Raw genomic sequence first — 20442 nt, 5'->3', positions numbered from 1 at the left:
ACATCCGCGGCTGAGGGAACTATAGTGACTTGTACGAACAACTGGTAGAGAGGGCCGACACCAAACTGGACAAGACAAGCATGGTGGGGATTCTGGAGCAAAGCACTGCACGGGGTCAACTGTACCTCCACATGCGCGAGGCTCAACCTAACGCAGCTAAAAGTGTTACATAGAGCCCACCTGACCAGAATCCGAATGAGCAGGTTCTTCCCGGAGATGGAGGATAAACGTGAATGGTGCCAAGGAGCCTGGCCAACCACGCCCACATGCTCTGGTCCTGCCCCAGACTTACTGGGTACTGGACAGCCTTCTTCGAAGCAATGTCCAAAGTGGTGGCGATGAGGGTGGAGCCATGCCCGAAAGTGGCGGTCTTCAGGGTATCAGACCAGCCAGATCTCTTCATGGGGAGGAGGGCAGGTGCCCTTGCCTTTGCCTCCCTGATTGCCCGCTATAGAACCCTGCTTGGCTGGCAGTCAGCAGCACCACCTAAAGCTGCAGACTGGCTGTCCAACCTATCGGAATTTCTCCAAATGGAGAAAATCAAGTTCACCATCCGGGGGTCAGAACAGGGCTTCCACAAAACGTGGGAGCCATTCACCCGACTGTTCTGAGACCTGTTTGTGGCCAATACATAAATAAATGAATAGCCAGTAGCCAGTGGGAAATAGCCAGGACAAGATAGAAAGAGGAAAGCGAGGGAGGTCCCGGGGTGGGGTGGGGGGGAACAAGGTGAGGTAGCAAAACCCAGCAGGAAAGAATGGGGGGCAGCAGTGAAGACGGGGTGGAGGGGGGGGAAGAGAGGGGGGGGTCAGGGAGAGGGGAGCTGGAGGGGGGGGGGGGGTAGAGAGGATTGTATGCTGACCCAGATAGAGTAAATAGAGAAACCTTTGTGACTGTACAATAAATGAAATCGAACAGCAATGTATGTGATTTTGAAAGTGTCAATAAAAAGATTTTAAAAAAAAATTAAGTCTTGCCTGCATCTTGACTTCTCAACTTCAACGGTGGAAAGAATCCTGATTTCTGTTGAGCCTAATCAATTAATTAGTAAGATGTTTTGAACTCCAGGACCCACATCGCCATTCTGAATGCCCTGCAGGCATAGGAAAAACACTTAGCTAGCCAGATTGATGAGGAAACATAGGGTAACATATGGGATTATGCCAGTAACTTTAGCACAGTGGGTAGCACTTGCTTCACAGCGCCAGGGTCCCAGGTTCGACTCTGGCTTGGGTCAGTGTCTGTGCAGAGTCTGCTTGTTCTCCCTGTATCTGTGTGGATTTCTTCCGGGTGCTCCGGTTTCCTCCCACAGTCCAAAGAATTGGGAGTTAGGTGAATTGGACATTCTGAATTCTCCCTCTGTGTACCGGAACAGGCGCTGGAGTGTGGTGGCTAGGTGCTTTTCACGTTACAGTGAAAATGTAAGCCTACTTGTGTCAAAGATTATTATATTATTATAAAATTTGCTTTGCAATAAGATGAAGGATACCCAATTCAAGATGCTACACTGTTCTCGTATTATGCCTAGTGTTAGACATAGGTTTGATCCTTCCTTATCCCCGATGTGCCTAAAGTGCCAGGTTGAGGGCGATAAAATTCATTGTCTGTGGGCCTGTGTCAAGATTCAATCCTATTGGTCAGGTATTGTCAAGGGACTGGAGAGGATTTTTGAGAGAGCCTTCAAGCCTAATCCTCTATTTCTGATTTTGGGTCACCAGAACAGGAGAATTACAAATTCTAATGAAAAAAACCTACATAATATTCTGACCTTTACTGTTCATAAGAATACCCTATGCGCATGGATTAGTGACAAATATCCCTCTATCCAAAATTGGCATAGGCTGATTATGGAATGCATCCCATGGAGCTTTTGACATCTGTTTTCCACTCTAAATCCGATGTGTTTTGTGAAGTAAGGAACCCCTACCTTAGGCCCAACTTTGGCTGTCTTACATTTGCTGGGACTTCCATGAATGAATTCATCTTAGTTCAACTCAATTTAATCTGAAGCGCTAATACTTTGGTGTGCGCGGCCTGTATTGTGATCCTTCTGCATTAATATGATCTTGCCCTCTTTTCCCCACTCGCTGTGGTATCTCATTGTTGGATTGATCCGACATTTAAGCTCGGGGCTCTGGTTCCTCAACTGACCTGTTCTGAATCTATTCTGCACTCTTTTGCTTGTATTTATGTTGGCAATAACTCTTGTTCTTTCTGTACCAGTTTGGCATCAACTCTTCTGTTATTTGTTGCATTTATTATTATTAAATAATGGGGAAAATACTCATAAAAATATATTTAAAAAGCAGACATTAAAATATTCAGCAGAAAGGATGATGGAAGGGGAAAGACTATGAAGCGAGAATTGAGATGCTGGAGCTTTCCTCCATCACAGCGACATGCTGCACTTGGCAACACCCGTCTGAAAACACATCAGGTTCCACATTAATGATGATGACATCCAGCTCTGCTTACCCACCTCCCTTGATCACGCCACTTTCTCAAAATTGGCAGACTTATCTGCCGTCCAGTACTGAATGAGCAGAAATTTCCTCCAGCAGCAAAGTCGTTGGGTGGGATTTTCAGGTCGCGTCCACCACAAGACTCCTACCAGAGGTCAACAGACCTTTAAATGGTCTGTCAATTATCTATCCCACCTGTGACGATTCCCACAGTGATCTGACCGGAAAGCTTACCCATTGCCTTTGCTCCTTGCCACAATCCCCGTTTTTTTCATCATCATCACCTTGGCAACTATCTGATGCTGAACCAGACTGTTTCCAACCTTGTGTCCAAGATGACCCCAAGATGAGTTTCTGACCACATAGCCATGGCAGCATTAAAATCACCACCTTCCACCTCCATGACATCATCCCGGCCTCAGGTCAACTATTATTAAAAACCTGATCCATGCTGATTAGCTCCAGGTTGACTGTTCCAATGTTCCAATTCATTCCTAGCTGACCTCCCATCTTCTAATCTCTATAAACCGCCATGTCTGCTGTCTATCCTAACTTTCAGCAAGTTCAATTTACCCACCACCCCTGTGCTCACTGACTTATACTGGCTCCCAGTTGAACAATATCCCTAGTTGTCAAATTGTTGTTTGATAATGCCTGTGGTGCCCGTGGATATGTTAAAAGCTCTATCTAAACACTAGTTGCTGCTGTTGGTGTGGGGTAACTAGAGGAGATCTTCAAGACTATGAAGAGTTGTTGTAAGAGGAGTATAATAACCTGGCAACCAGACAGTAAGAGAGAGATTGGAAAAAAATGTCTTTACCCTGTAAGTTGTAGCAAACTCATCAAAGGACCAAAATGAACTGGACATGTTGGAACAGGGCATTCCATTTTAAATGGACAGATTGCTGTACAAACCATGTCTGCAGGCAGACAACTGAATCAAAACAAACAGGCCGTGAGTCATGAAACGGCCCGATCTCATTCAAAGAGGGGCAGTTGAAGTGCAAATCACTTGCGGCCCTGGCCAGAAAGACTCACAATACCTTACTGGGATAACAATTAAAGTTATCTCCAGTGACCATTGTCAAGAGACCAGGGGCATTTGAAATGCAAATCACTTGTTGCCCTGGCCAGACGGAAGCACAATACATTAATGAGATAACGATTAATGTTGTCTCCAGCGACCATTGTCAAGAGACCGGCAGAAACCAGAGACATTGCAAGCTTTTGTAAGGGCACTGATTAAAATCAAATTACATTATGACACCTTTTGATTGGGGAACTTGATCACTTCCATTCTGTCAACAATCAGAAAGGCTTCCTTTGTCCTGGAATTCACCTGTGGGAGGGTCAGTATTTGACCCATTCAGGGTTTTACCCTTAAAAAGTCAAGTCCGAGGAACTGTTGGAAGAACTCTACTCTCCTGCCCTGACACACGCTTCGCCTTGCTGAAAACAGACCACGAGAACCAGAGGAACAACAGCCTCAAGGACCGGCCAGCTTGGAAGAAGATCTAAAGAAATCTGTGTCAACGTTTTTTTTAACTATCCTGTTCCTGGAGCGGTGAGTATATTCCTCCAGCTCACAGAAAACTCCCAATTAGTATAGTTTGTTGAGGTTTGGGGTGGGTGAGTGAATATATCTGTGTATCTGTGCGATGCTAAAGTAAATCTGTGTAAGCTGTAAGAATTTTTGATGTGCCGTTTAGTCTCTTGTTTTACACATAGTATTTCATAATCGGTGTGTGTGTGTGGGGGGGGGGGGTTAATCTGAATTGCAGAAGACTTAATTTTTCTTGAATAAATCAATTATTTTAAAACTACCATTATTGTGGTCTCACCTTCCTTTCACTGTCCGCTCTGGTCAAGTCACAATAATTGCGAGGACATAATCCCGTAGTCAAGGACCAGAAAAGGGAATCTGAGCGCTTCGAACAGGCTCACTCAAGAGAGGCTACTGGTTAGGGATTAACAATGGTCCCTCTTTCTCTCTCTCTTGTGAAGTTGCACTAGTGGGGTGCTTCCGGGTGACATTTCACCATCACAGGAGAGTGACTCACACAGGCTTAGGTGGCAGTCAAGGTAACTGGTGTGGCATAAGGACAACCTCACTGGTTAGGTATAAACAGTGAGACTTGTCCCCTCTCTCTTGCGAAGCTGTCCCAGTGCATCACTTCTGGGTTGTGGTTTTAATACCTGCTGGAGAGAGACACCCACAGTTATCTGTGACACCCAATACCAGTCTGTTGTGGAGTAAAGGAAACCCTTTTGGTTACAACCCTGAGCATGGTTATAATGGAATTTTCTGCCACAAAATGTGGTCGAAGCAGAGTCCAATGTATAGTTTAAAGGCAATTAAACAGAAGTTTATAAAATAGAAATATTTTAAAAAATAACTTTAGAGCACCCAATTCTTTTTTTCCAATTAAGGGGCAATTTAGTGTGGCCAATCAACCTATCCTGCACATCTTTGGGTTGTGGGGCTGAGACCCATGCAGACACGGGGAGAATGTGCAAACTCCACACGGACAGTGAGTCGGGGCCGGGATTGGACCCGGGTCCACAGCGCCGAGAGGCAGCAGTGCTAACCACTGCGCCGCCGTGTCACGCTGATAAAATAGAAACCTTAGAAGATATGGGCAGGGAACAAAATGTGGAATTAAATCAGGTGGATTTTGGAGAAATGTAAGAGCCCCGTGACCTGGATTATCTGTTCCTGCTAACACCACTCTTCCAGAGTTGAATTTCCTACCTCTTCTCCTACATTCCTAAATTATTCAATACATTTCTTATCCTTTGCATTAGAATTTCTATTGGATTTGCCTTTTAAACGATTGACAGTATTTCAGACAGTATGAAGACAATGCTAAAGATTTATTTCAGAAGGCCTACATCAAAATATATCTATTCAGTATCCATCATAAAACACAATGCTGTCTCTATCTCATGATAATATTTAATTGGTCAATTCTTCTCCAGTGAAACAACATCTTCAATATTATTCATGTCAGTAAGTTTTAGAAAAAGGCTGTTTGGTTTAACAAGTAGATTGCTATCAATTTAATCTCTTCAAATCAGCCAACACAAGACGACTTGAACAAGGATCAAGTAAAAAAAAAAAACTATTTTCCAGTACTGTGTTGAATGTTAAACTTGAAGATATTATCCCCAAGACAATGACTAATTTGAAGGTTTTTAATTATGTTCCAGTCTTAAAGTCAAACATTAATTAAACTATTAATGTTTGTCACCCAATCATTAAAACAGCTACATTTGATTTCATTATTTTATACATGGACTTTTAGCAGAATCCAAAGATGCAGCCTGATAACCCTAGTCCCTTTACAACCATTAATTATACAGCCTTTTCAGACTGAACAAAGTGTTGGGTCAAACTAATGCTTTTAAATAATTTTTATTACTAAAATATGTGACCAAAGAATTATTTCATGCTGAACAAATATTTCATGAATAATCTATTTATTTGGTAATTTTGGAACTGAACATTTCTTTCAGGTTTACATGGGTTTCATAAGACAGATTTGGTTAGTGCTTTGTTTAGTGACTTTGGGGTCCACATGATGAATCTCAAAGATTAGACTCTAACTTGATGACAGAACTAAGTCATTACAGTGTTAGATTCAAAACACACACATCATTTGCCAACTGTGTCCATAATTCTACGATTGCTGTCTGCCTGCATCTGTTGGTTCTCATGTTTTGCAATCTCGATCATTTCCCTCAAGATGTGAAACGTGAGATCCAAGGAATTGGGCGTTTCAGCGGGTCTCTTGGAGCGTCCTGCAAAGGCCGTTAGCATATCTTGGTCAGCTTCTTGAGTGGACATGAGGCTTTTTGCAGTTGAGGAAAGTTCACGTAGGAAACGAGTGGCTTCTTTAGCAAAGGTATCTTTCACCATCTGCAGGTAATCTGGTGGTAGTTGAGAATGAATCATCATGTATTTAGGATTTTGTCCCAAGGACTGGAGTAATTTTTCCTTCAGATTGTAGGAAAGAGGTGTGTCATTTTCTTCATCAGTGGCTGTATTGACATTGGGGTCCCGTATGTCGAAGATCTTCAAATCTACAGCACGACACACAGTGGGAGGGATGCGAGTGACAAGCAGTAAACAGGCTGCAAGGAAAATGAGGGGAGTTGGCACCATGTTGGATATAAATCTGCAAATAAACATATGAGAATCTGGGTTATAGCAGAGCCTGTTGTGGCAATAGTACATTTTCTTAAAATCTAGTTTTAGAGGTCAAGAGTTTCACACACTCTGGATACAATTTAATGCAATTTATTTTAATATTCTACTGTAAAGCATTCAAATATATAGTAATACCATGGAATATCTTACAGGCAAATGACATCTAAAATATTAAGAAATTATTTGAATAATTGGTTGGTTTAGGATACTTTTTGATGAAAATAAATGGAAGGACCTGCTTGTGTTGTTTGTTTGCTGCTTACTCATATCTCATTAGTACTTTCTCACTTGTGACTGGATATAGCCTTAGTACAGACTTTATGAGCTGTACAGAAATGGAGAATTGTCCATTAGTTCTGATGCACCGAAATATTACGCCTGAAGCCACTATGTGCTTTAGATTTAAGCCCTGCACTAAGAAATTTGATCTTGTCTGGATTTCCTGCTTTGTAATAACACTAACTTCTCGGCACATTTGACAGTGAGAAGAAATTCATTGCTTACAAATTAACTGAAGGAACTTTACTTTGAAGGGTAACTTTGTCGATTACTGCAGAATTAATATTTCTAATCTACAATGTTGAGTTAGTAGATGAATGTAACTTTCAAGAACTGTGTTAATGCAAACATTTGCAATCATTGTGCTTAAATATACACGCTTTCAGTATGTAGATTTTAAAAGACAAAATTGTACTTCATCCATTTCTATGCCATTGACTGCCGGTAGGAATATTTTCATTGTATAGCTATTAGTTTTAAATGCATGCCAACACGAGAGGATTTCTAACACTTATTGGAGTTATGTAGATTTATGTGTATTTTAATAAGGCACGGCTGGAATTTAAATACACTCCATCTGTGGAAACCTCTTGCATTGTGTACAAGACAGAATCGAAAGCATAGTATTTACATATGTTTTAAGTATGAGAAATGTGCTGTGGTGCTTTATCACCACTAATTAAAAGAGTCTGAAGTAATGCAGAAGGACAGCAAACTACAAGTCATTCAGGTAAAGAGAATACCAAAATAATGTCAATCTGAAACAAAGAACAAGAAATTACAGCAGAAATTGTAGAAAATATTTTGGGTGGGATCCTTTATCAGTGGCAGGTCTGATAAAGGGTCTCACCTAATTATTAACCTATCATTCTCTTAAGGCACTGAGTGACATGCTCCTTTTCAACATTTTACATTAGCATAGGTTACCCAAAACACCCAGGGCAATATCCTGCATAATCTTCACAAAACATTTGTCGAAATATCCAGAATTCTAATTGTAATATCAAACTATTTTCACAAAATGCACTTGCCACTGATGTGTTGGGTGTTCTGGATCCGTGGAACACATACAGGTCACCAACACTTGAAATAGTGCAACACTATTTTATTGAATCATTAACTGTTTAACATACTCAGACGATGGGTTTACACAATACTAACTTTAACTAAAGACCTTTGCCTTGTCCTAACCAGTCGATGCACTCAGCACATGGTGAATGTCTGTGTTACAGCCTGTGAGCTCTGTCCTCCTAGCTAGCTGCAACTCGAATGAGCGGGAACTCTGATGCCCCCTGTCTTTATAGTGCGTGTGCACTAACTGGTGATTGGCTGCGGTGTTGTGTGTGTTGATTGGTCCCACTGTGTGTCTATCAGTGTGTGTCTGCACCATAATATTATGACAGCCACTTGTTTTCTTTTGATGTAAAATTAAAAAATTGAAAAGTGGAACATTAAAGTGTATATGAATTTTTCAACTTTGTAAAAATGAGGATTTCTAAAATCTACAGAAAAGTTTAAATATAGGGCACAACTTGTCAAAAAGGTCACAAAGGGGCAGAATTGTGCAGCTTAAGGATGTTTACATCTCCATGAAGAACAGGGGTTATAATATTTGCATTATTAATTGTGCCTCATCATTTAAGGTATGAGAACAACATTTGGAGAGCAGTGAGTGCATTAACTAGTACTACACATATATAGTCGTTAGCTGGCCACGTTGTGATAGACCTGAGAATGCAGTAATCATGGGAGACTCAAATCGAACTACCTGGGCAGATACTGTCATTCATCAATGAGATTGCGGCTGTGATGTCTATCCAATCCACTAACACATGTAGGGAGTTTTTGCAATGGACAAGTAGCAGTGTGATGCATGATCAATCACTACTGAAGCGAGATTGTAGTCCAATTGAAGGCTTTAATGAACAAGTAGTTACCCCAGCAACTCCGGTACAGAATGACTGCTGTGGGTGAAACACAGACTCTTATGCTCCGCCTGCTGGGCGGAACCAGCAGACAGGTTCCACCACTCAGACTACAGTATAAGGTACATCCCACCTAGGTACCGTGTACCCCTAATATAGCCTACCACACAGTGAAGATCACAACAATGCTCAATTCTTATGACACAGGAGCCTCGCAGGTGCCTCTTGGGAGCCAAGAACTCTACTCTTTACTGTTCCAATAAATAATAACATGAGTCCTGTGATGCCACACAGCTCACTACATGCGCCTCACTACATCCAGTAGCAAACCAGCACAGCAATTTTAAAGATCTCCTTTTGTCAAATTGTGTTCATTATTTTCTTTCTTTCAAGATTTTCAAATACTCAACTACGTTTTGAATGAAACAACTATGATTTCTCTTCTACACAGCAAAGCATGGCAGACTGAGCAATGGCAACAATAAATTCATTTCATTGTAGCACTTTGTGTGATTATCTGCACTGATATCTGCACTGCATAGGTTCTATGATTCTCCGATACTGCCCTTTGTGTGACATAAATTTCTTTGTGCCAATTCTGGGTATTTTTTTCTTCACTACGAGTCACTCTTTTTCACTGGTGGGTGACTGCAGTGCCACTAGCTGGGCCAGTGGCGGAGCTGCATCTGTTCTGCTCAGCAATGCTACCGATGGAGACCAGCTCCTCATGAGGCCCATTCATCTATGGTAACATAAAACAGTGGCTGTTTCAGAGTCCTACTTTAGTGCTGGCAATGAAAACTGGTTAAATTTGTAGTTTAAATTGAGCATCAGTGGGGTAGGGCAAGTCAAGTTAGAGAACCAGGTCTACATGTGAATTGGATAAAACCTGAACATGTGAAATATTGCAGCAAATTGTAATGTACTGCATCTTTAAAGATAAAAGGGGAGCTAAAGATAGACTATAAATATGGTGGAAATATCTAAATATGAACTGGAAAAGGGGTTTGAGTATTAGAAGATTTCACAATGGATGCAGTCCGTCTGACTAATATCGAAACCCATATTGAGATAGCATTTTAATGTAATGAAACATCGCAAGACATTTTACAGGGGAATTATAAAGCAAAATTTGACTCTGAGCTAAGTAAGGGGACATTAGGGCAGATAATAAAAAGTTTAGTCAAAGAGGTAAGTTTTAAGGAGTTTCTTCTAGAAAACAAGGTTGTGAGATTGGAGGAAAATACAGACATTCAGAGGGGTGGGGGAGTTGTCAGGGAGAGAAATGCCGTGTAGGGAATGGAGTTTGTGGTCGGGCCAAAATAAAGTGGCTTTGGTCTTCCCAATATGAGGAAATTTCTACTCATCCAGTATTGACAAGCAGTCCAATCTTTGAGGCAGTGATGGAGTCAAGGTGGGTGGTGGTGGAATAGAGATGGATGACATTAGTGTACATCTGGAAACTAATGAGGCGTAGCCTGTAGATGTGAAATAAAAGGGGGTCAAGAATAGATTCTTGATGGACACCAGAAGTATTATTTTAAGATCATTGGAATCAATTGACTACTCAATGAATTGACAAGTACCACATCTGTCCCCTCTGTGTAAATGGATTGTGAGTAAAGGGCAAGTCTGATTAGTGTGAGCTGCAATCAGTTCAGAATCATGGAATTCCTACAGTGCAGAAGGAGACCAGTGGGCCTATTGAGTCTGCACTGACCATCTAAAAGAGCACCATACCCACTCCCCCATTCTATCGCCGTAGAATGTCTGCCTTAAAAATATTCAAAGATTCTGCTTCCACCACCTTTTGAGGAAGAGAGTTCCAAAGACTCACGACCCTCTGCATGAAAACATTTCACCTCATCACAATTTTAAATGGGCGTCCCCTTGTTTTTAAACAGTGACCCCTAGTTCTAGATTCTCCCACGTCGACATCCACAGCATCACTGTCCCTCAGGATCTTATATGATTCAATCAAGTTGCTTCTTACTCTTCTGAACTCCAGCGAATACAAGGCTAACCTGTCTAACATGTCCTCATAAGGCAACCCACTCAATCACAATGGAAGTCTCTCGGCTATTGCTTGTGTCAACACCATTTTATGGCAATTAAAACTAATCCCATTACCTTCTTTTGCTTCAAACTAGAGGTACTTTGCCCTTGAAAATGATGTAATGCCTGACATCATCCCTGTACCTAAGCATTCTATACTTTAACAGACTTTCTGCATTAGATCTGAGGGTTTTAGCGAAGTAATTGTTAAAAGCAACAGTTCAAAGGCAGCAAACAATGAAGAAAACAAATAAAAACTTGCAGAATTTGGGTAAGGGGTGACTCAAGTCACAAGACACAAGGGTGTTTAAATTGTATTTGGCCTTGGTGAGACCATGATCTGGAATGTGCTGTTCAGCTCAATCTCGATGAAACAGCAAATGTACTGAATTTGACTTGGAGCAGAAGTCCAGGATGGGGACTCTGGATTTAAATTTTGAGGAATGTTGGCTTTCCCTGGGACTTTACTTTCTCAAGGAGAAGATATTGATGGAGGGATAAGATTTACATAGTGTGAATTATTTGGACCCAAGAAAGCTTTCTATTGGGCAGAGAACTACAGAAGGCAATTTAGAGTTCAGGGCATCAAAAAAAAAGGAAATTCATGCAAGTTTTTTCTTAATGAACTTAAGTATTAGGAGCAGGAGTATGTCCTTCGGCCCCTTGAACTTGCTGCATAATTTGATTAGATCATGGTTAGATCTGATATTTAGAAAAGAGAATAATAGAATTGTAAACAGAACTTTTTCTGTTTGTCTCTTTTATCCCTCTCTCCTTTAATCTTATGCATTTTATAATCTTTATTTCACTTCTTGTACATAATTTAAATAACATTCATAATTCTTGTTTTATGTTTTGTCATTTAGACCATAACTTTATCAGGAGCCTGAATCAAATTGGTATTTTCTCAGGAAACTAAGGGAATTCGGCATGTCCACATTGACTGTTACCAACATTTACAGATGCACCATAGAAAGCATCCTAACTGGCTGCATCACAGCCTGTTTTGGCAACTGCTCGGCCCAAGACCATAAGAAACTACAGAGAGTCGTGAACACAGTCCATCACGCGAACCCGCCTCCCATCCATTGACTCTGTCTACATCTCTCATTGCCTTGGGAAAGTGGGCAGCATAATCAAAGACCCCTCCGACCCAGGTTATTCACTCTTCCCACCTCTCCCATTGGGCAGAAGATACAAAAGTCTGAGAACATGCACTAATAGATTCAAAAACAGCTTCTTCCCCGCTCCTGAATGACGCTCTTATGGGCTGAACTGATCTCTTCATACATCTTCTCTACTGAGTAGTACTGCATCATGTATGCTTCACCTGATACCTCTGTCTATGTATTTACATTGTGTATTTATGTATGCCCTATGTTTTTCTTTCATATGTGGAATGATCTGTCTGGATTGTACGCAGAAAAATACTTTTCTCTGTACCTCGGTACACATGACAATAAACAAATCCAAATCCAGTGAAGAGCCAAGCATAAACACCACAGGTCCCCAGTGTGGGTACCTAACTGAATCAAACTCCTGATTACAGCAATTCTCCTCCCTAAACCCAATCAATACTTGCAGCAGCAGATGTCAGTGAGGCAAATGGCAAGCACGGTTCCTTCACCATTGACTGCAAAATCCAGGTAAAGTTTGTTTACCTTGATTCACTTAGTTACAGAATTGTCTGACAACAAGAAAAGTAATTAAAATATGCCACCCTATTTTTATTAGTGTGTACATTAACATTTCTTAGTTGGTATCAGACCAGTTCTGGGCTTGAGGTGATGAAGCTTCTCTTGTTTGGCCAGACTTTTACCCAGGATTATCTGTCTCATTGCCTGTCTATCCAACTGTACTTTCTTCCTTTTCTCTCTGCATGCTCATAAGAAACAGAAGTGGTATCCATCATATCTCAGTTGACAGTAGGCCTGTCAGGAAAACTGACTACCTTTCCATTTCCCTTGGGAAATGGGGCTCAAGGAAATATTTCCTGCTGTTTCCAAGCTAAACTGAAATTTAATAGCCATAGGTTAACACAATAGACACTTACGGTGTATGTTTGAAGCTGACTTGCATTCCATAAACTGGTTGCTGACTTTTTTCTAACCCCCGTGAACCCATTGTATTAAAAACAACCCGTACTTAACAAACTCATTCCCAAATCTTGTAAAGAAAAAAATGACAATGAAATCTGAAAATGTGGCACATATCTTATTGCTTAGAATGTGGTGTTACGGTTTATTTATTAACCACTGTCCAGCAAACTAGACCTCACTGAATTCTGCCTCCTCTTGATCAATTTGGCTATGTTCAGATTCAGTAGAGAAAAGACAGAGTTAGTTAATTGTGAAAAAGTTGTGTTAATGATGTACATCATATCTTTTCCATATTTGTTTTGATCTTGGCTTGTTTTTTAACTTACATTTTGTGTGAAAATATGTTTCTACATAGGTTCACTGATATTTATGCAAACAAATCTCTACATTTCACTTTTTAATCAGATATTCATATGAAAAGTATCATAAGTGAATGATATTTTTAGGATTCTTAATATCAATGATGTTGCTTGAGAAACAAGTCATGCATGCATGAAAAACACAGCAATAGACTACTTAATGGCAGCATTGTTGGTCTATTTCCTTGCAGAAACGCTCCTTTGCAGGTTTGGTATTTGTTAGCCCACATGAAATCAAGAGTCAGGTAGTAGAAAATACTTTCAAAATCAACACGTGTCAGTAACATTTTTAAATAATTTATGACACATTCACTCACATACCTGGATTGATGTTGACCAATATAAAGTATAACTTTATTATTTCTTTATACTCACTTTTAATTTGGAAGTTAGTACCAAATTGAGACTTGTCAACTCACACAGCACATTAAAAAAATATTTGCATAAAACATTACAAGCTGCAATGAAGTCCAGAAAGAGTCTGTTTGAGGAAGGAGACTCTAGGAGATTTGATTCAGTTATCTATTTAAAAGGGAATCATAAAACACAACACTTTCTCAAACATCCATTGCCTTTCCACCAGTAATGGAATGATTTCTATTTACATTCAGTGACAGAATCAGGTGTATTGCTTGGTACAGCACACTCGCAATTCTCTCATTGTTAACCCAAGATCCCAGTGACTAAAATTATTGTCTTATTACAATGCCCCATGTTGCCTAACTCAAATCACAAAATTTAGTCAGAATCCATCCACCCATCCACTTTAAGTATTGTGTTCTCTTTATTGTACCTTCTTGAAGGTTCAAAATATCAGCAAAACTAAGGAGCTGGCCATTGACTTCCAAAAACAAAGTATCGTACACACCCTTGTCTGCATCAATGGTGCTGAGGTGGAAATGGTTGACAGCTTCGAATTCCTGGGTGTGCACATCACCAACAATCTGTCCTGGTTTACCTATGTTGAGGTTCCGACCAAGAAAGCACTTCTTCAGGAAATTAAGGGAATTCGGTATGTCCACATTGACTCTTACCAATTTTTACAAATGCACATTAGAAAGCATCCTACCTGGCTGCATCACAGCCTGGTATGGCCCAAGACCTTAAGAAACTACAGAGAGTCGTGAACACAGCCCAGTCCATCACGCAAAACTGCCTCCCATCCATTGACTCTGTCTACACCTTCCGCTGCCTTGGGAGAGCGGGCAATATTATTAAAGACCCCTCCCACCCGGGTTATTCTCTCTTCCAACCTCTTCCATTGGGCAAGAGATACAAAAGTCTGAGAACATGCATGAGCAGGTTCAAAAACAGCTTCTTCCTCGCTCTTACCAGACTCCTGAATGACCTGTTATAGACTGATCTCTTTGCACATCTTCTCTACTGAGTAACACTACATCCGTATGCTTCACCCGATGCCTGTGTCTATGTATTTACATTGTGTACTTATGTATGTCCTATGGTTTTTCATGTATGGAACGATCTGTCTGGACTATACGCAGAACAATACTTATTACTGTACCTCGGTATATGTGAGAATAAATCACATCCAAATCCAAAGTTCTGCGAACATCCCAAAGATTTTGATAGATATGCACATACATACACACACATGGCAAAAGCAGAGGAGTGAGAGAGAGTTGGGGTTCCACAGGACTTTACTATATATTAGAGAATTCCTCAATGCAAAAAAAGGTTGCACATCACTGGTCTATTATATTCACATCTATGAAGAGGTTGAACGTCATTCCCTCCTCTCACCTCAAAAGTAAGAGTTTTTTGCTCAGTTTTCTCTAAAAACTTGCTAACTTGCAGCAGCATTTGTGCTCAACTGAGGTCATTGAACTCAATATTGATCAGGCTTTCAGCTGCCCATCTATATGGTTGAGTACCAATCAGCTATTTGTGGAGTTTTGTCTTGATGTACTTAAGAAACTCCATAAGACCATAAGATATAGGAGCAGAATTTCGGCCCATCGGGTTTGTTCTCCATTCGATCATGGCTGATATGATTTTCATCCCCATTCTCTTGCCTTCTCCCCTTCACCCCTGATCCGCAGTCTTAGGTGTTCTTGTACTGAATTGTTTTAAGTTTGTATTTCATGAGTATAGATGAATGAGATTAAAACTGATATATAACATAATTTGCCTGCAGCATTAATGCAAATTGAATTTAGCCCAATTTTACTGTCAATGTATAATTGTGTCAATTTCAACATGGTATGATTGGACAGTGAAGAATGCCCTTGCAAAGCTCTACTTAAATGCAATTCACTACGCCAGGTTTCAACTGCTAGTGATTTTTTAAAACCCACAAGACTTAGTTATGCAGATAGAATGGAGAATCTGCAGCTGTTCGCCTTAGAGAGAAGAGTGTTGAGAGGAAATTTGATGGAGTGTTATAAGGTATCTAGACAGAAAAGAGAGTGAGGAACATTTTACATTGGTGGAAGGGTTGAGAACCAGAGGATACCAATTACAGGTGAATGGCCAGAAGAACTAAAGGTCAATCACATAAGGGAAAACCTTTCTACGCAGTAAGTATTTAAGATCAGGGACGCACAGTCTGAGAGGGTGGTGGAGGCAGATTTGATCATGACTTTAAAAGGGAATTGGATAAGCATCCATAGAGAAATTGTTTTGCAAAGCTATGGGGCAAGGATGCAAGAGTGGGACTAGCTGAGTTGTTCTTGCAGAGACCCAACATGCACATGATGAGGTCAATGGCCTCCTTCTGTGCTATAACCCCACTCTGTGACTCAATACCTGCAGTTTTTTTCACCGTTATTAAAATCGGGAAAGATGGGGTTTGTTTATACCACATTTTGAGGAGGCAATATCGAATTGCTAGCAAAATGCATTTGTATTAAAGTGGAATAATTTCCATGAAGATGGGTGAATTTGCTTCAGTACCTAAAGACAGGAGTTTTGTTATTGCGATAAAATGATTTTAGCCTCTTTCAGTTCTTTTCTGTTTTCAAACACAAGAGGCGTACAAAAAGAAAATATTTTCATAAAGGTGATTTTCTGGGAAAGTGTGAGCTCATACTTTATTTGGTCTATGCCGTAAGTGACCTCGGTACAGAAAAGAAGTGGATATTGTAAAATATATTTTACCAGTTTGTTTTTCATTTTAAATAGGATGAAGATATTAAGTATCGCAATGAGGTGGTCAGTCAGCCAGAAATTATTATTATTTGCAATCCTCTTTCATTCATGGTAGTGAACCGTGAAGAACTGAAAGCCGGAGAGTATAATTAGGTATTGGCAACAATTGTTAATTGGTCCAACACTCAATTCTTTTTAACAGTAATATTATAGCCTACAGTAAGAAATATGAATAAAATGGATGTAATTACACAATTCTTCTGATAGCCTTAAAATTTAGTTTAACTCACTATTTCTATTCCAATGAATGCATTTTCAAAAACTTTGACTGTTGAAGGAAGTTAATCTCTTCTGCCGAGAGAGAGATTTCAGAAAAACACAAAGAATGTTATAAATGGTAAAAGGCAGTTTGGTGCATTAAAGGTGACCTCTCTAATGCTCTTTCCCCCCCCCCCCCCCCTTACCCCCGCCGCCCCACACACACACATCCCCCTCCCCCGCCCCCCATTATACCATGTAACTGTGAGTTGATTATCTGGATTGACCCAGTTCTATTGTTTGAATTTTGCAAAGTATTAAACAATGCATACATAGAAAATTAAAATAGTTTGCATGTTCTAAATTAAGTATAATTATATCTTTACCCAATAAATCAAATGAGAATCATGTATTGGTGTAAAATGTCGAGCATATCATTACAAGGGATGCACTAGAATGCAGTTTAATATACAATAAAGAGATTTAAGCAGCTCTGTAACAAATCTTCACTTTAAAAAAATTACATTTTTTCTTTCTACTTAACTACTCATGTATTTATAAATAATGCACTTTATAAGTTTTGCTTCGTTACTTTAAAAATATGCCCTTAAAGATACTTAGTCAGGAAACAAAAGTATTAAAATAACTTTGGGAGAAGGTTACAGAAATGTAACCTTTTTCAAAGTTTTTTAAAATTTAGAGTACCCAATTTGTTTTTCATAATTAAGGGACAATTTAGCGAGGCCAATCCACCTAACCTGCACATCTTTGGGTTGTGGGGGTGAGACCCACACAAACAAAGGGAGAATATACAAACTCCACACGGACAGTGACCTGGGGCTGGGATCGATCCTGGACCCCCAGTGCCGTGAGGCAGCAGTGCTAAACACTGGGTTACTGTGCTACCCTAACCTTTGTAATGCTGCTTGCCACTGCTATTTACTTTATCTGGACAAGGGCAATGGATTTTAACTAGAATTTAAAAAAACTCTTTCTGAAGGTTTTAGAATCAGAGAGCATAGGTTTTTGGTGATTAACCAAAGAACCTGAAGCATCATGAGGAAAAATATTTTGAAGCATTCAGTGGTTAGGATTGGGAATGCACTGCCAGATAGAATGGTTAGATAGATGCAATAGTGACTTGCAAAAGGAATTGAATAGATACTTGACGCTGAAAAGAATGCAGGAAAAAGGGGAAAGATCTGGCACAGACTTAATGAGCCCAATGGCCTCTCTCTGTGCAAAGTTCTGAGGCTATTAATTCCTGTGTTGGAGCCGATTATGACTGGGGGAAACATAATTTACTAAAATACCAAATGAGTTTTTGGAATTGAATTATGGACAGTACAACTAATTTCAAAGCTTAATTTTCCATGAATGAGTTGAATATCTACAACCTTTAGAAACTGGCTGTAACAAATGTACTCAATATAGGCGGTCGATGAAAACAAAAACTTGTTGCAGTCTACTCCACATATTAGGAACTGGAGTTGAAAATGAAATGAAATGAAAATGAAAATCGCTTATTGTCACAAGTAGGCTTCAATGAAGTTACTGTGAAAAGCCCCTAGTCGCCACATTCCGGCGCCTGTTCGGGGAGGCTGTTACGGGAATTGAACCGCGCTGGCCTGTTTTTGGGGGGTCCAATTGTGCTCTCTCTTTTATTAGAACCTTAACTCCAATGGAGTTGCAAACAATGTTCAGACCAATTTAGACTTAACCTCTGGAAATTGGCAGCATTTTCCTGCACTCCACCAATTTCATATAACATGGTTATAAAGTTTATCACTCGTTTAGATTTAAATATTTTACAAAACAGCGTGATTGGGATAAGTTACTTTTGAAAGCAATCGCCATGTGTTACACATATGAATCTCTCTCTCTCTCACTGTTGTCTGATCCTCCCCCCTTCCCTTGCCAATGAACTTGTGCAACAATTACAACTTAATGTTTCTCTGAAGGAGAACCAAGTCCATTTAACCGATTGAGAACCAGGTCAGTCAGTCCAAAGCTCCAATCATCAGGTGTGACACATTGGTGCACCCACTTGACCATGTTCCAACATTGGGGAAAGGGAGCTGGACAAGGGACTGCTAGTTTAACCTTAATTCTACCTACTGTGCAAATGTATTCAGAGGTTCCCCATACATCAATTAAAAAATGATTAACATGGTGTCAAGACCAAGGAAAGCATTGCAAATTTACTAAAATGATAGCAAAATACTGCGGATGCTGGAAATCTGAAATAAAAAGTGAAAGTGCTGGAAACGCCCGTCGGGTCTGGCAGCATCTATTCTTCGCCCTCGATTCTTTCTCCATTGATCCTGGCAGACCTGCTGAGCATTTCCCGCATTTTCTGGTTGAATTGCAAGTTTGTTAATGGATCCTTCCGTTGGTTAGTCGGAAAGGAAAGTTGTGTTGGTCAGACATTCAACTGACAAGAGTAGCCAGCACTGACGCGGGACGTTCTTGGGACCCCTGTGGCTGGTTGCTGGGCAATCTCAGCCTAGCCAATGTTAACTTCAACTCAGGTTTGATGAGGGCAACTAAAAGCAAAGGGGACAATTACCAGAAAGTAAAAGAACACGAATTCAAAGCGGTTGACACATCAATTTAAAATCATATCTATCACCCAATGGTTAACGCCACTGACAACAATCTTCTTCGACCTGGTTTACCATCGAACTTGCAACATTCTTTAAAAAAAATTAGTCAGGACAGGTTTGTTCTGCTTGTTAGCGGAGTTGATGTTTCCTCGCTTACCTGGTTATTCTTGAGCTGGAAAGTGCAAAGTGTGTCTGAAGTTGGAGAGAATGGATGATTGGCAGAGGCTGTCTGCTGGCACTTTCTGACCCATTGGGATCTCCACCAGCTTTATACAATAGCAGCAGCCTGGGCTGACGTCAGTGTTTCTGCAGACACCGCTTGTAAATGGATTGAGGCGTTCCTCTGCTCATGTCAGCTCCCACTGCTACAGCACATAAACATATATAATGCAGCCGCAGATGACACACTCATCCACTGAAGTACACCTATTAAAATTTAACTAGCCAAACGCCGGCGCGCGCGCCATTGCACCGATTTTAAAAACGTTATTCAATCATAAACCAATGATGTTTTTTTTTTCTAACGCGTGAATTTTGATCAACAACTTCCATTTATGAATTGGAACTAGTTCACCTGATGTTTTTTTTAATGCAGCACCTAATATGTCATCAGGAATAATATAAGTGAGCTCCAGCGAGTTGCTGAGCTGGTGGGAAGTTGCCGAATGAGGCAGATCGGGTAGTGAGTCCTCACTAACATCCCAGCCCAGTACTGCTGGTGCTGAAATTGCGGGTTTCCGCGCGGGGAGCTGATTCCAGCTGTGGGCTGGGGTGAGCCGGCTCCGGCAGGTGGAGAATGATGTTGTATCCATGGTCCATAAGTTTCAGTGATTGAACCCTGATGTGCGGGGCGTCAGTCATGGATTGAGCTGTAAACGTCCACAGTTCACTCTTGAAGATGGTCACTCCAGTGACCAGCCCAAGCAGCGTTACTTGGTGTGTGTCTGCGGAATCTACCCCAGCAGCAGTCAATGCAGAAACACATGAACCTCAACCAACAGCACCCAAACTCCTCACGAGTTTACAGTTTAGTTAGCTCTGTACTAACAATAAGCATGTCATTTAAAAAAAAGTTTGCTTT

General features: G+C 40.5%; 1 protein-coding gene across 2 annotated transcripts; it reads right to left on the bottom strand.

The window, feature by feature from the left end:
• Nucleotides 1-5317: 5317 nt before the first annotated feature.
• Nucleotides 5318-19658, bottom strand: uts1 (urotensin 1). Of its 2 annotated transcripts, none has more exons than XM_072499017.1 (2): nt 19519-19658; nt 5318-6640 (listed from the first exon to the last, which is right to left on the bottom strand). In XM_072499017.1, the coding sequence occupies exon 2, from the start codon at nt 6625-6627 to the stop codon at nt 6118-6120; it is 510 nt and encodes a 169-aa protein (XP_072355118.1). In that variant the 5' UTR covers nt 6628-6640; nt 19519-19658; the 3' UTR covers nt 5318-6117. The 2 variants fall into 2 exon arrangements, with proteins under 2 accessions (XP_072355118.1, XP_072355119.1); XM_072499018.1 differs by lacking the exon at nt 19519-19658 and adding an exon at nt 16788-16845.
• Between the last annotated feature and the right edge of the window lie 784 nt (nt 19659-20442).

This window comes from Scyliorhinus torazame, chromosome 4, assembly GCF_047496885.1.
Source record: "Scyliorhinus torazame isolate Kashiwa2021f chromosome 4, sScyTor2.1, whole genome shotgun sequence".
Classification (NCBI taxonomy): domain Eukaryota; kingdom Metazoa; phylum Chordata; class Chondrichthyes; order Carcharhiniformes; family Scyliorhinidae; genus Scyliorhinus; species Scyliorhinus torazame.
The sequence above is the reverse complement of the archived record's forward strand: the minus strand, read 5'-3'. Positions and strand labels throughout refer to the sequence as shown.